The following is a 17,720-nucleotide window of genomic DNA, read 5'->3' as shown; positions in this document are numbered from 1 at the left end:
AATAAGGTCTTAGTGTTGTTATGAAATCGTTTTGACCATCCAGATTCCTTAAAAGGGTTTTCGGGATCCGCAGGGATATACATGGACTATATTTTGAGAACCTCTGTTATAAAGGGAATTCATAAAATCTTAAAAGTGATTAAAGACCTGTGAACAATGGGTAGGAACATTTTTATTTGGTTTTGGCAGAAATTATAGTTTTGTCCTCTTTAACTAGACTTGTCAATTTTTCTGGGGTTCAGGTATTGTTACAACCCACAGCAGCCTCTGGGGAACAAAAAAGTCAGAACAACATACTTCTGTTTCTTCCTCAAAATTGAGCAGGTCGGGGAGAAGGAGACCATGACTACCTAAATATTGTATATTATAAGTACGTGTAAGAGTCAAATTTTAGATTCATATCCAATTGACCTATCTCTGTTGAGGCAATAGGATGGATGCTTAGGATTCAAATATCAAACTGAGATATGTCATGTTTTTCCCCATTTCATTAGTCAACAGAAGTCATACTACATCCTTGCTCAATTGATCAGGACCCAGAGTCAATATTGTTTTAGATTGGTCACTTCAGCAAAAACTTGGAATATTGCTAAAACTGTTTTATCAATGGGATCGACCCCAGTCAATATGAAGTTGTCAAGTAATATGCTTATAATTGCATTGTTATCTCAATGCAGGGCTGACAAAATCTTATTCAATGATGACAATACTCCACTTACCTGAGAATATGCACATTTAATATGCATGATTTCACTACTTTCCAATTTAAACCTTCAGTGTCTTCCCAAAGCATTTTTAAATCCTTATCAATGTTGGCACTATCTGCCCAGGCTTCTGCTTTTCTTTCTGACTCAATTCATACCATTTCCCCCTCCTTATTCACTATACACCAGCCACAGTAGCCTTTCTGCTTCTTGAATGTGCCAGGTCCAGGATCTACGTTCTGTTTCTGGATGCTCTTTCTAGATCTTTGCATGACTGATTCCTTTTTACCATTCAGGACTCGGCCCAGAGAAGCCTATTCTGACAACCTCTACTATATAATAGTCCCTCCACACCACCCAACCATCACTCTTTTTTTTTTTTTAATATATTTCATTGATTCTTTACAGAGAGGAAGGGAGAGGGATAGAGAGTTAGAAACATCGATGAGAGAGAAACATCGATCAGCTGCCTCCTGCACACTCCCCACTGGGGATGTGCCCGCAACCAAGGTACATGCCCTTGACAGGAATCGAACCTGGGACCCTTCAGTCCGCAGGCCGACACTCTATCCACTAAGCCAAACCGGTTAGGGCCCAACCATCACTCTTAATCAAATTACCTTGTTTTGTTTTCTTTATGGTATTATTGCTATCAAAATGTTCTTTTAAGTATTCATTACTTATTTATTGTATAAGTTAATGAGAACATCTTTTGTCTTGTTCACTGCTAAATCCCCTCAAACACAGTAGATATTCAAATATTCATTGAATGAATGAATCTTCTGGATTCATGAGTAAATTTATAGGGGACACTTTCTTTTCTGTTGAGGTCAAATGGATAAGGCATTCAAATCAACCAACAAGGAAAATCTTTTAAACAGTAGAAAATGGCCTCCCTCTGCATCCCTAGGAAAAGTGCTAGGTCACTGATAATGACCTTAAAAGAATGGCGGTGTGGTTTGAGTTTCTTGTTCTTTTTGAGTCAAGACTTCATCAAGGGGAACTTCCTTCTTTCTTTAAAGTGCTATAAATTTTTCTAAATACCAGACATACCCATAATAAAATATAAGAACATAGAAATTGTTCCAAAGAGAAATTACACAGAAATCCTTATTTGTGGATGCTTTTAAGGGATCATCTCAAAGGTGAAATTGCCTTCAAAAATTAGTTCTTTCAATAGTAACTAGTTTTATATTCCTTGGATAAGGTCTAACATGACATTTTAATTTCAGAATATATTTTACGACACCCTACCCAGCTGTTCAAATCCAGCTATTATTACTTCTTCCAAATACCATGGTTCCCAGAATTTATGTTCTCAATAAATGATTTCAAGGTAAGTCATATGTAGTGATAGATGTTAACCAGTGCTTATTGCAGTGGTCATTTTGCAACATATACAATATCAAATCATTATGTTGAACACCTGAAACTAACACTAATGTTATAAGACAATTATACCTCAATTTAAAAAAAAAAGACTTGGTGCCCCAAGAAGATGACAAAATTAGGAAGTTAAAAATAAAGATAGACTGAAGCACTAACAAAAGAAAAGAACTGGTCCTGCTTGTGTTGTTTTGCTGTGTTTTAAATAATCAGTTATTGAACATCTGTTATATTGTGTGCACTGTGTTAGGCATTTCCTCCTATGTAAAAAAAAAAAAAAAAAGAAAAAGAATATTTTAAATTAAAGTCCATCCTTAAGAAAGAAAAATAGACAAAATATTAAAACTTAATAAATGCTTCTAAGGCTTCATTTATAGGCTTACTTACTTTAAAAGTCTGTTTATATATTTGAGTGCCTGGCTGCTGTTCAGTTTTGTTTGTTTTGTTTTTGAGAGCCTAGCGCCTACAGGAATACCTCTTTTTAGAGAACAACCCCTGGGGGAGAGGAGGGAATATGAATGCCAGGTGAGAGAGTTTGACAGAAAAAGTGGAAGCCCTTGGAGGTAAACAAAACCCTGAAACAAAATAAGCATGCAGTTATTGGTGTACCATGTACCCTGACACCAGAAGTCCTATGTAGTAGCGATTTCTTAGAAGGGCATTGAATGCTTCTTGTATGTCCAACATAGTAGTAGATATTTAGGGAGGTTAAAAAAAAAAAGACAATATTATTTTACCTGAAAAATACTTCTGCATATATCTCTGATAATAATGACTTGTCTTTTCTACATAACCCCAATGCCATTAACAAACCTACCAAAATGAACAACTTTGTCATATCATTTAGTACCCATTTAAATTTCCTTACTGTCTCAACTGTCTTTATACACTTCATTTGTTTGGATCAGAAACTAAACAAGATCCAAACATTGTATTTGGTTGTGATGGCTTTTAAAATTATAACAGTTCCTTATTTTTTTTTTTTTTTGGTTTTTTTAAAAAACAAAACAACACCCCCCTCTCCCCAGAAGATTAGACTATTTAAGATATAACTTAAGATTTAAATTTTAGTATACCAGATGTTTCCTGAATGATTTGTCTCCTCAGTCATTATCTAAAGGGCTCTGAGAAGCCATAGGAATATGTAGGTACAAACTCAAGGGACAGGCTTATCTCCAATGTCGTGGAAAAGGATTGCTCTGTCTTGGGGCAGAGCCTTATGCTTCCCTATGCCACCTGGAGAGAGCCTGGAAGAGTAACCTCCCAGGGTATCCACATTGGGTTTCTGTTGTTTAACACAATTAAAAAAAAATTTTTTTTAATTTATTTCAGAGAGAGTAAGGGAGAGAAAGAGATAAAAACATCAATGATGAGAGGGAATCGTTGATCGGCTACCTCTAGCACACCCCACACTGGAGATTAAGACTGGAACCTGAGCATGTGCCCTGACCAGGAATTGAACTGTGACCTCCTGGTTCATAGGTTGATGCTCAACCATTGAGCCATACCAGCCGAGCAACTTTTTATTATTATTATTATTGGAACAACACTCAACCAACTGAGCCACACCGGCCAGGGCGGCTCCTGTGTCCTTTTGACAGAAGCACTTTAGTCAGTGATAGTTTGCTTTCTTAATGATCTAGGTTTCTTTTATTTTCTGCCTGAGATCTGGAACCGGACATTTATCAAAGGAAATGACCTATTAGTAGAAAAAAGTATTTAGAGACCACAATCTGAGTGTCCAGGTGATCATTGTCTAACTGGGTTTTCATTGTTTCTAGATCTTTCCATTGGACCAAATTGGGACGTACATTTTTTTAGAGACAAAAAAAATCATGATTTCTTACTCATATTTTCAAAGCAAATTTAAGATTACCGTGTTTTTACTTAACTTATGTAAAACATTCAATATAAAATATTTATATGGTTTCAAGTCAAAACTCTAAAACAAGGTACAGAGAGGTCTCGCTTACATCTCTGTTTCCACCCTCTCACATAGAAAACCATTTTAATTAGTTTTTGTTTCATCTTTTTATTCTTTCTTTTTAAAAATCTAAGCAAATATTTATATATTTGTATCCCCCTTTTTACACAAGAGATAACATAGTTTATTATTAGGTAACAAAAAAGTTTTAATTATTCTCTTTCCACTTAAATTAGGCTTTGAAACATCTGTTTACCAGTCGTCGCACTGGCATTAGAAGAAAAGGATGTCGATTAACCACGGAAGATCTTGAAGCTTATATTTATGTTTTTTCCCAGCCTGGAGCATTAAGTGGTCCAATTAACCATTACCGAAATATCTTCAGGTCAGTATAATATTTTTGGTTGAATAATATATTCATTCCCTAAAGAGCTGATACTCTATTTTTAATATTAAGTTCACCACTTATCAAATTCAAATGAAGTACTATGACTTAGTAAGTTGAATAATCTTTTTTATGGAAAATTTCAAAAACCTGGAAAAGTAGAGCGAATAGTATAATGGATCCCAATATAGTTGTCACTAGTTTTATCCATAACTCTATTCACTTCACCTCTCCCTTTAGATTGTTTGAATAGATGTATATTTTAGTTATATTTTTCATGATTATTTATTCACTCAAGAAATATTTATTAAGCACTCTTTATATTATGGCTATGCCAGAACTCAGAGTATAGTAATGAACAGAACTAGATAAGGTCCCTGATTTGACAAAACTTATAGCCAAGTAGGGAAAACAGCCATCAAGCAAATATTCACAGTAATGACTATAGGGTTATAAACTAACATAAAGACTTTGAAAGAAAGTGATGAGAAGTGAAGAAATGATGCTTGAACAAATAAATAAAAGATGAGTTAAGTACTAACTAGACCAAGTTCGAGGTAGGGGAATTAGCCTCCCAGAAAAAGGAAACAGCTTGTACCAAAACCGTGTGGGATGACGGAGGGTTGAGGTTTTAAGTAACACAACGAGAGCCAATCCGGCTGGAGTATAGAGAGTGAGAGTGGGAAGAGGAGAATGGAATGAGACGGAGTCTGAGAGGTAGGCCGCACTGGTCACCCAAAGCCAAGCAGACCATATTAAGGACTTGATAGCCATGAATGTGGAGCCAGTGAATGAGACTTTCAAGCAGGAAAGAGAAACAATCCAATTTGTATTTGGATAAATTCACTCTTTGTGGAGAGTGTATTGGAGGAATGAATGTGGGGAACCAGTAGCTTGAAGTACTCTGAAAACAGAGGAGATTGGGTAGATTTAAGAGAGATTTGGTGAAATAAGAGGTGAAATTGATAGGGGCATATGATAGGTTGGGTGGGGAGATGAGGAGCTGGCAAAGATGGCTCCTGGATTTGCGGAATGAACAACTGTATGCATAATCATGCCATTCATTGAGCTAGAAGAATCTAGAAGGGAACTACTTTTGAGGGGAAGGTCATGAATTTTATTGATCTTAAACTAGTTGAATTTGAGGTGGTGCCTTAGATATTCTGATCGGTAGTTGGATACCAGGGTCTGGGACGCAGGAGGGAATCTGGGATGAAGATATGTAAAATCTTGGAGCTGCTGACAGAGACAACTGAAGCTTTCATTGCAGAAGGTATTATCAAGGAGAAAGTATAGAGTAAAAGGTAAGACATGAGGGCTTGTCTGTTTGGGTTTGGACTCTAGATAGGAGAAAAAGAATTTCCATTGAGAATTGGAGACTATAGCCTGCCTTGAAAAGGTTTAGGGGCTTGAATTTATGCTAGTTCCATAATATTGGAATTCTTAGGGGAAAATATTTTTTAATGCGGTCTTAGGTTATAATATTCCCTAGGAAGCCTGGCAGAAACAAACAAAAAGCTTCTCAGGAGGATACATCATAACTCAGACTCACACTGTTCCCACAGATTAAGTCCCCTGAAGATGAGTTCATAATCCAAATACCAATCCACCATTAATGAGTTAGATCTAATGTGGCAGAACTCCTAATATTTCAAATACTAGGACAGAGATTATAAAGCATGTTCAAATCATTGAATACATAAAAGAATAAAAAATGTGAGAAAAGAATAAGGTAATATCAAGACAGACCAGAAAGAGCTGAAAAAGAACCAAAATGTAGCTTAGAGAGATAAAGAAGTGAAAATAGAAAAGACAGTTTATATTTGACATAGAGGATAGAATTATAGATAGATGATAGATAATTAGAAATCATTCATATAATATGGTATATGCTAAGAATTTTTTCTAGAAAAATAAAATAATAGAAATAGAATGTATTATTTTCAAATTAGTAGAGGGGGACAAGAAAACTATCAATTTTTTCCCATTTATTTTTAGAGAGAGTAGAGTGGAGGGATGGGGAGGAGAGAGAGAGAAACATCATGTGACAGAGACACATGGATTGGTTGCCTCCCGCATGCACCCTGACAGAGCTGGGGATTGGACCTACAACCCAGGTATGGGGCCTTAACTGGAAATCGAACTCACGAACTCTGGTGTGCAGCCCAACGCTCTAATCATTGAGCAATGCCATCCAGGGCTAGAAAACTATAATTTTTTAAAAAGGCAAGAAAGGAGAAAAAGGAAGCAAAGCAGGGTAAATAGAAAGCACAGATTGACAATTTCAATATTTCAGTATGCTCAAGAAATATTAACATATTCAACTTGCCAGTTAAAAAACAAAATGTCAATTGGATTTAGTCAAAATTAAAGCAAAAAGACACACAAAGGTTGAAATTAAGTGTATGGAGAAAAGTTATAGTAGGTATTATTCTAAATAAAACAAAATCTCTCATCAGAGAAAGACAAGTATTGCATAATCTCACTCATATGTGTAATCTAATGAACAAAATAAATTGATGAACAAAACAGACTCAGAGACATAGATGAATAGAACAAACTGTAGAATCTCAGAGGGAAGGCGGGGGAGGGTGGGAAGTGATCAACCGAAGAACTTGTATGCATGTATGCATAACCCATGGACACAGACACATAGGGTGGTAAAGGCCTGGGGTGGAAGGGGACGGGGTGACAGGGGTGGGCTAGAAGGGGTCAATGGGGGAAATATATAATACTTTCAACAATAGAGATTAAAAATATAAAATAAAAATAAATAAAATATCTCAAGCTCTTTGAATATGGAATCCAAGGGGAGTCATGAGATTATATGAATGAGGGGAGAAGAGGTAAATCCAAACCTTTTTTTACTAACAAGACTTGCATGTAGATATAGATATAACTTTGGCAAATAGAGATGTTAATTTAAAAGGTACTTGTAGGTAATAATTTATCAACCAAGGCAATGTTTAGAAAGGCAGACAGAAGCTACTGGTTCCATTTTATAGGATCTAGCAACATTGTCTGAAGTCCATGTTCTGTTTTTTGTGTTTTTTTTTGTGTGTGTGTTTTTACAAATAACATTTGTAAAGATAACTAAGAAAAAGTAGAATGACACATTTTCATTCAGTCTAAATTTTGGACAGGAGACAGGAATGATAGTTTTAAAATGTTCTCAATTTATCTTTTTACCAGAGATAGCTTTGTGATACAAAACAGTATGTTTTAAGCAGTTATCAGGAAGAAAGGAAATTATTTTTATCTTGCTTAGGTTCTTTTACTAACCATTTGTTCATTAGGAGGACCTGCATTCCCAAGAGTAATCGCTAAAGAATCCTGTTAATTAGTGTAGAGAGAGGGCGGGGGAAGCAAGCCTGTGACGGTAGAACCTCATACTTTTATATAAAAGCGAAGACAATTTTGCCGAGGTTGTTGTAAGTTAAATCTAGCTGGATGAAGGTCACATCAGACTTTCTCAAAGTTCAGCCGACTCCCTCTGGCCATTCTTTATGTAGGGTAATCAAGATTAAGTACATCATTAAAAACAGAGTTCTATGATATATAATGACTACAGAAGAGTACAGTACATCATAAGCAGGCATGAAAATTTCCCCCATTTATCACACTACGGCTCCCCAGGGCTATAGCTTTGTCAAAGGACTTTTCAAAATTTGAAGCCAAAGAACCAAAATGAACTAGGAATCAGACTAGCGACAGGACCTAGCCTGCAAAAAAAGTGAATACATGTAAACTTATAACAAAGCATCAAATAATAAAGCAAAAACTGACAAACTTACAAGGAAAAATGAAAACCCACAATTGCTATTGGAGATTTTAATCTACCTCTCAGAAGTTGACTGGTCAAACAGAAAAAAAAAAGGTTATAAGGATATAGAAAATTGAACAATCCAGTCAGATCTTTGACCTATGAACAATTCTAGAGTTCTGCACCCAACAATTAGAAAATACACAATATATTTAAGCACAAATGAATGTTTACAAACATTGATTAAATACTGGACTACAAAGCAAGTCTTAACCCATACCAAAGGATCAAATCATACATACTATGTTCTCTGAACACAATGCAGTTAGAAAATAACAAACTTTTAGAAAACTCAATATATTCAGAAAATAAAATATATATATGTATGTATGTATATTGACTTCAGAGAGGGAGAGAGAGATAGAAACATCAATGATGAGAGAGAATCATTGATTGGCTTCATCCTGTAGGCCCCCTCCTGAGGATAGAGCCCACAACCCGGGCATGTGCCCTTGAACGGAATCAAACCCCAGACCTTTCAGTCCGCAGGCTGATTCTCTATCCACTGAGAAAACCCAGCCAGGGCCATATATTCAGAAATTTGAAAAATATTTCAAAATTACTCACATTAAAGAAATCATTAAAGCCCGGCTGGTGTGGCTCAGTGGTTGAGTGTCGACCTATGAACCAGGAGGTCACTGTTGATTCCCAGTAGGGACATACAGGAGGCAGCTGATTAATGATTCTCATCACTGATGTTTCTATCTCTTTTCTTTCCCCTTCACTCTCTGAAATCAATAAAAGTATTTTTAAAAATATTAAAAACTTAGAAAATGATAACATCAAAACATGCAGAATACAGTTTTAAAATATTTAGGAAGAAACATATTTGCGGCTTTCCTTGTTTACAATAGAAAAGAAGACTGAAAATTAGTCAGCTAAGAGTTCAGTTCGAGAAGTTAGAGAAGCAACATATAAGCAAAAATAAATTAGAAGGAAAGTGGTTTAGATTTGATAAAAAGTGGAAATTAATACAATTAAAAATAAAAGATACAACAGAGAAAATAAAAGAAAAAGCAGATTCTTTCAAGACTATTAACAGAGATAAATTTTTGGCAAGGTTGGTCCCAAAAAAAAGATGGTACAAACAATATTAGGAGGTAGAAGGTAGACGTAACTACAAACATAATAGACATTAAAATATAAATTAGGGTTAACAAATTTGAGAACTTTGACAAAATGGGCAGTTAAAAAAATAACACATAACAAACACCCAAAACTGACTCAAGAAGAATTAGAAAACCTGAATAGATATAGCCATTAAAGAAACTGGTTTCTTGATTTAAAGCAATTTATCTACAAAAACACACACATACACAAATACACAGCCACACAGATAGGCCTGGATGGTTTTACAGGTAAGTTCTACCACAGAAAATTCCACTCTTAAAAGAACTCTTTCAGACATTGTAAAAAGAAAGTATATGCTTCAGCTTATTTTGTAAGAATTGTATAACTTTCATACCAAAACAAGACAAGGATTATTTAAGACAGGACAATTATAGGTCAATTTAAATTACAAACATAGACCCATAAATTCAAAATAAAATGTTATCAAACTGAACCCAGCATGCATTAAAAATTAAACCAAATTTAGCATTAAATATCCATTAATTTAATTCACATTAACAAATTAAAGCGTTAATTAATTTAATTCACCACATTAACAGATTTCATGAATGAAGGGAAAATATGATCATCTGAATAAATTAAATAAAAACATTTAATGAAATACAACACACATTCATGCAACAGCTCTCAGTAATGTAGAAAGAGAGGCTATAAGAGTAGACCTCAGACAGGTCAGGTAAGCTTGAATCTCCTGAAGGGATATTTCTGGGAAATTGACCTTAGCTTTACTCAATTGTCTAAGAAAAAATGAAGTATTGGAGGTGTTTTGCACTTCTTATTTGCACCTGAAGAACTGGTCGGCACATACAAAGATATTCCAGGAGTCAAGTACAAGAGGACAAAATGGAGATTTTAAGATCTCCACTAAAAGGGAGAAATACTTTATGGTATGGCCCATTGCTGTATTTCCATGGGAAACTTTGCGGGGCCTGAGAAGTCCTACCTCTGTCTGAGAGAATAACATGTCATCTCCTGCCTTATAAAGCCAACTCTGTAAGCTTTCTTTTCCTTTGCCATTAAACTTGATACCCTCTGTGAATGTTAGTCTGTTTCTGTTAATCATATTATGGTCCCATTATGACAAAAATGCAGAAGGGAACTTCTGTGTGCCAGTAATCTATAGCAAATATACTTTGTGATGAAACACTAAAAGCATTCCCTTTAAAAATAAAGACTAATGATAAATTTGGCTGCTATAACTGCTTCTATTCACCACTCTACTGGAAGTCTTAGCCAGCAGGTAGGATAAGAAAAAAAAAAACTGAAAAAGTGTAAGTCTTGAGAAAGGAAAAAACAAAACCATGTTAATTCATGGATAATGTGGTTATATATCTAGAAAAACAGTGAGAATCTACAGAAAAATTATTAGAAAAAAAATAGTTCAGCAAAGTTGATACCCATTAAGTTTAATATATAAAAAGTATCTTATAAACCAAAGACAGTTAGAAAATGTATTTTTAAAATAGATACCCCTACATAGCAACAAAAATATTATATACTTAGTAATGTCTCTAACAAAAGATGACCTTTATGAATTATCAAAATTTATTGGAAGCAGTAAAGTATGCAGGCTCAGGAGAATGGGTATTTTACTAACCAGCAGAGAAAAGTATTTTAATATTTTAACAATTGATATAGACTTGCTGGTGTAAACAACTGAAAATTAGCCCTGGTTTGTTAGTTCATGAGTGAAAAACTTCAATATCATAAAATTATTTATTTCCCCAAAATTAATCTATAAATTTAATGCAATTTCAATCAAAACCTTAAAGTTTTTCATGAAACTTGACAAGCTGATTGTATGGGAAAGCATAAGCTAAAAATGTTCAAGATAATTTCAAAGAAAATAGGAGGATGACTAACCCTATTAGATATTACGACATAATGAGGCCATAAAGTAAATGCAATATTGTGTTGACTCTGGATAGACAAATTGACTAATGGAACAAAAAGAAAGCTCAAAAATGGAGCCACATTTATGGGAACTTGGTATAACAGAGAGAATTTTAAACCAATGGTAAAAAGAGTCATTACCTTTTGTTGAAATAATTGGATATTTGTATAGATATCCATAAAATGAAATTAGATCCCTATCATTTACCAAACAAATAAAAAAAAAGCTTAGGAACATAAAAAAAAACAAACACCTGAATATGATAAGCAAAACTTGTAAATGTCTAAAAGATAATATCAGAGAAAATGTTAATGACCTTAGGTGGGAAAGATATTTTTAAAAAAAATATTTTTATTGATTTCAGAGAGGAAGGGAGAGGGAGTTAGAAACATCAATGATGAGAGAGAATCATTGGTGGACTGCCTCCTGCATGCCCCCTACTGGGGATTGAGCCTGCAACCTGGGCATGTGTCCTTGACTAGAATCGAACCCAGGATCCTTCAGTCTGTAGGCTGACACTCTATCCACTGAGCCAAACCAGCGAAGGCACGATTTCTTTAATAGGACACAAATAGCTCAAATTAAGGAGACTGGTGAATTGGATAAGATTAAAATTAAAAATATCTATACTAATAAAAGGGTAATATGCTAATTAGATGAGACATCTTCTGGACATCCTTCCGGACAAAGCCATGGTGGCGGTGGCCAAGGCAGAGGTGGTTAGGGGCAATCAGGCCAGCAGGGGAGAGCAGTTATGGGCGATCAAGCAGGCAGGCAGGTGAGTGGTTAGGAGCCAGTGGTCCCAGATATCCCCCGAGGGATCTTGGATTGGAGAGGGTACAGGCCGGGTTGAGGGGACCTTTGCCCCCCCCCCCCCCCCACTCCGTGACTGAATTTTGTGAACCAGGCCTCTAGTCTATATATAAAAAGATATCATAAAATGATGAAGCAGCCTCAGAGAGGGAGAAGTTATTTGCAGTACATAATTAAACTGGAATTAATAATATCTAGAGTTTATAAAGAGTGTCTCCAAATCAGTAAGACAAAGGAAGCCCAATCCAAAAATGGGTAAAGGATAAAAGTCAATTCACAGAAAAGGAATCTAATAGTCAGTACCATGAAAAATGGTCAACCTTACTAGCAGTCAGCTATAGAGCATAGTTTTACTGCTTGTGACAGAGATCTAAAGTAACATAAAAAAAGATAGAATTTATTTCTCTCACAGAGAAAGTCTAGGCTGGTATAGTGGCTGGGTCCCATGAAATCATCAAAGTTATGGTACTCTTTGGTCAGAGACCTGCGCACTTTCTGTCTTGTTTTTCTGCCATTCCTACAGTGTTGCCCTTCTTTGTGTGGTCCAACGTGGTTTTCCACATCTGCATTTTAGTCAGTATAAACTGGGAAAAGAGAAGTGGCAGTAAGAGGGCAGAGATGGGGAGTGGGCACAACTCCGAAGTTACACACACTATTTCTCATAATATCCTCGCTGTAAGAAGCCTGGGGAATGTAGTCAGTCTTTATTCTGGGTGGCCTTTTGTCCAGCTGAAAATTGGGGTTTTTATCACTATAGTGGAAGGGAAGAAGTTTGGGGAAGCGGTCTCTGCCACATCAAGTAAATGAAGAGCATTTCACACTCATTTGACCGGAAAAAAAAAATAAAACTTTTGAGAACGAGTGTTGGCAATGATGTGGAGCAAAGTGAATTCTCATATGCTGCTTGTGAAGCATTCAATCCGTTTGGAAAACAACTTGACAATATCGAGTAACGTGGGAGACTTGCTGCTCTCTGAGGAAGCATTCTGTTCCTGGATGGACTGTAAGGAACTCTTCCACATGTGCACACGTGGACATGTACAAGAATGAGTTCAATCTTATTTGAATTATCAAAATAATTGGAAAATTTTTAATGTCCATTAACAGGCGAATGCATCAATTGTGGTATAGTCATATGATGGAATTTTACACAAGAGTGAAAATGAAGAACTACATGTGTCATCAATGGATAAATCTTAAAAATAAAATGTTAAGGCACAAAAGCAAGTTGTGGGAGGATATGTGCAATATGCTATTTAATAAAGTTTTTAAAATGCCAAACACCTCTCTATATATTGTTTACAGAAATATACATATACTGTGTTTGGGGGGATCTGACCAGTAGACCCCCTTTTCCTGCCTAATATCTGAACTAGTTGAGAAATCAATCACGAGTCAGTAGATGAAAAACAAAATATCACCTTCATTATTGACAAGGGATAGCTTAAAGGCTATGGCTTAATATGAGAACTGAAATGGTCTTGCTAACTCCCTACTGCCAGTGTAGACTTTAGAGCAGTTTGCCCGTAGGAAAGTTTGCAGAGCAAATTAAATCTCTTACCTTCAGGACATATTATTTGAATAGACCCACCTAGCCCAAAACCCAGAACCAACAACTGTCACTCACCAATCAAGAGTGAGGCAAAGATCCAGGAGGGGTTAAATAAAATCTCTCCTTAAGGAACCAGAGGAATGGGGTAGAGGTATCCTAACACATATGAGTTTAAAAATATTCATGGGGATTGTAAGAACCAAATTCAACCTAGTCCTTACTCCTAAGGCAGTGGTTCCTCACTCTAGTTTGTATCAGAATCACCTGGAGGGCTTGTTAAAACATAGATGGCTCAACCCCACCCTTAGAGTTTCCGATTCAGTCAACCTGGGATGGGGCCCAGGAATTGGCATTTCTGCCCGGTCAGTGTGGCTCAGTAGTTGAGTGTTGACCTGTGAACCAGGAGGTCATGGTTCGATTCCTGGTCAGGGCATATGCCCAGGGTTTCAGGCTCAGTCCCCAGTAGAGGGCATGCAGGAGGCAGCTGATCAATGATTCTCATCATTGATGTTTCTTTATCTCTCTCCCTTTCCCTTCCTCTCTGAAATCAATAAAAATATTTTTTAAAAAAAGAATTGGCATTTCTGACAAGTTCACAGTTGATACTGATGGTATTGGCAATTGAAAATCATTGCCTTAGGGTGCGGTGAAGAAAAATAGTATCAAGAAAAGGTAAGCAGAAAGATCTAATTATATTTTCAGTGTCTTATTTATTACTAAAAGCCTGGTGCACAAATTCGTGCACCAGTGGGGTCGCTCGGCCTGGCCTGCAGGATCAGGCTGAAACTGACTCTTCGACTGTTGCAAGAGGGCACAGGCCAGGCTGAGGGACCCCACCAGTGCACGATCGGGGCTGGGGAGGGATGCAGGAGTTTGGCCAGCCAGAGAGGGACCTTGGGAGGGCTCCAGGGCATGTCCAGCCCATCTCGCTCAGTCATGATCAGCCAGACCCCAGCAGCAAGCGAACCTACTGGTCGGAGCGTCTGCCCCTGATGGTCAGTGCATGTCATAGCGACTGGTCAACCAGTTGACTGTCTGCCCCCTGGTAGTCAGTGCACGTCATAGCAAGCAGTTGAGCAGCCTTAGCATATCGTTAGCATATTACGCTTTGATTGGTTGAACAAATGACCGGACACTTAGCATATTAGGCGTTTATTATATAGGATTTTTTGGTTAATCCTCACTCAAGGATATTTTTTCCATTGATTTTTAGAGAGAGTGGGAGGGAGGGAGAGGAAGAGAGAGAGGAATAAGGAGAGAGACATCAATGTGAGAGAGACACATCAATTAGTTGCCTCCCACATACGCATATGCCGGAGACAACCTTTGACCGGGAATCAAATCCATGACCCTTCAGTGCTCTGGCCGATACCCCAACCACTGAGTCATGCCAACCAGGGCAGTGTTTTATTTCTTGAGCTGCGTGGTAAGTGTTATTATTTTCTACATTATCTTTTTTAATCAAAGTAATGAAGTATTTTCACATACAAAAGTATTGAAAGAATATATAAATCTCTGGAAAATGCTGCTTTAATACTTACAAATCATCTGATTACTCAGACTTTGGAGGAGTAACATGTTAAATTCAGATTGATTTGGAATAAGTATGTTAAATATGTTTTTATAGGTTAAATGATTAACAATGTAGAGTAATAATTGTTACTAGTTACAATTTTGTAGGTCTTTCAAATTGTTTCTATATTTACTCAAATCACTTTTAATCAGAAATTTTTATCGTGTTTCCCAATAAATTCTTTAGCTTAACATACTAAAACCTACTCTGTTAAAAAAAATTAACGTTTTGCTTTGTTTTATGTTATTACTTATTTTATTGTGGTACAAGTGACATATAACATTATATTAGCTTTTGGTATACAACAAAACGATTTGATATTTCTATATATCACAAAATGATACCACAATAAGTAGTTAACATTCATCACCACAGATCATTACAAAATTTAGTTTTCTTGTGATGAGAACTTTTAAGATCTACTCTCTTAGCCACTTTCAAATAGGTAATATAATATTATTAACTGTAGTCACCAAGCTATACCTACTTTGTTTTACATGTAACTTGTATTTCATGTGAAATTTAGCAGTTTGAATTCTCAGGACCAGAGAATATGTGTTTCTTTTAGTTTTCTGGAAACTCCTCCCTTTTAATTTTAATTTGATCTGGTGAAGAATTTATGTTTCTCTTTGTTTTTTGACTAATAGCTTTTTAAAACGCCCTTTGTCTTACTGATTGAATTATAACATGCTCAGCTATGCGGATAAGTGTTAAAAAATGGTTTACTTTTGAACATTGTATGAGCTCTAGAATTTAAGTGGCATGCAAGTTTGTATAGCAATTCATGTATTAAGTATAGAATATATTTTTCTATCAGTTAGCCATTCACAAAGAATTTTTAGGAGCATTACAACCAAATGATGGCCACTTGCATGGGCGTTAAAAGGTAAGTCCTTGGTGGGCATAGGTTATATCCTGCACATTCCAGCAGCATCTACCAGCCCCAAGTAACCACAAGTCAAACTTTTGGAAAAGCAGTGAAAATATTCGTCAGTGCTGGAGAGTGTGTAGCTAGATGTTCCTTCTCATTCTTCTCCGCAGGAGTGTAATTAATACCATACGACCTTTCTGAAAAATAGTGTAGCAGAAGGCATCAAAAACCTTAAAAGTACTTATACTCTTTACCTAAGGAATTCCTCTTTCAGGGCTACCCAAAGAAATGATCTGAAATGCCAACAAAGATTCACTGTGCACAAAATGCTCATACTATCATCACTTAAAATAAGGGGATGTTTAAAGGGATGCTATGATCTAAATAATTCAATTATAAGAAAATAGTCAACTTATTTTTGGGTTATTATGCCGTAAAATAGTATCTTTTGCAATTACCTTTGAAAAACTTTATGAGATGAGAATGATCTTAAGTTATAGTTTAATATAAAATTTGAATATGTATACTGTGTATAATTTATTGCCTTGTATTCATAGTATGGGTTTGAATATATGCATAGAAAATGAAAGATTATCTTTTAATGATGGAATCATGCATGATTTTATTCTTTATACTTTTCTGTATTTAAGAAAATATGTAATAAAACTTTGTTTTAAAAAGATTCTTCTTGCAAAATAACTATAGTGTCATGTAGTATGAAAGCTAAGTCCATATATGCAGGGTGTCCCCAAAAATGTATACACACTTTAACAGCTGATAGCTCAATTTTGAAAATGAAATGTATTTTAATAAACACTGCCTTTAATTATTCAAAGCGCCTTTTTTTTTGGGAGACACCCTATATTTTCTGACTTTCTAGTTCCAATTTTCACATAAAATGCTTTAACTTATCTAACAAACAATTTAAAATATATTTAAACAAAAACACTATTTAAAGCTGTCTTTCATCATACCATTCAGAAATTTTGGTGTCTTTTTAAAGCAAATTATTCCTCATAATAATGAATTTTGTATATAATTTATAGGTATCGTTATAAATTTTGCTAGCCTCATCCAATTAAAAATTTTACTGGGTTCTTTCTTAAATAGCTGTTTACTTTATTGTATAGATTGCCTAAAGCAGTGTTTCTCAACCATTTTTTTCATCATCACCTCCCTAAGGAGCCTTTGTAGACATTTTTCCCTAATTGCCCCCACACCATGAAATTTTAATATCTGCTTATGTACTATATGTATATCCGTAGTTCATGTGTAGAGTCAGATGTTTTTTCACTCTTCCAAGAACCAATTTTCACCCCTTTGGTGGCGATATTAGCCCCCTTTGAGAATGTGTGGCCTAAAGGAACATTATGAAAAAAAGTTACATTAACTTTTAAAATGAGTCTCAAGCCCACGTGTTTTGTTTTTATAGCTGCCTGCCTCTCAAACATCACATGGTGACCACTCCAACACTACTACTGTGGGGAGAGAAAGACGCATTTATGGAGGTTGAAATGGCTGAAGTCACAAAGGTTTATGTTAAAAACTATTTCAGGCTAACTATTTTGTCAGAAGCCAGTCATTGGCTTCAGCAAGAACAACCTGACATAGTGAACAAATTGATATGGACATTTCTAAAAGAAGAAACCAGGAAAAAAGATTGA

The 17,720-nt window shown here is 35.7% G+C and overlaps 1 protein-coding gene across 1 annotated transcript in view; it reads left to right on the top strand.

The window, feature by feature from the left end:
* EPHX4 (epoxide hydrolase 4) overlaps positions 1 to 17,720 on the top strand; it is a gene marked incomplete at its 3' end in the record, with an annotated part of 29,648 nt that extends 11,928 nt beyond the window's left edge. Inside the window, exons 5-7 of the mRNA XM_079778020.1 lie at positions 1,937 to 2,040; positions 4,251 to 4,399; positions 17,489 to 17,720. Of these exons, the coding sequence (XP_079634146.1) occupies positions 1,937 to 2,040; positions 4,251 to 4,399; positions 17,489 to 17,720 (485 nt within the window). The remainder of the gene's footprint in view (positions 1 to 1,936; positions 2,041 to 4,250; positions 4,400 to 17,488) is intronic.

This window comes from Cnephaeus nilssonii, assembly GCF_951640355.1.
Source record: "Cnephaeus nilssonii genome assembly, chromosome: 7".
Taxonomy (NCBI): Eukaryota; Metazoa; Chordata; class Mammalia; order Chiroptera; family Vespertilionidae; genus Cnephaeus; species Cnephaeus nilssonii.
The sequence above is the reverse complement of the archived record's forward strand: the minus strand, read 5'-3'. Positions and strand labels throughout refer to the sequence as shown.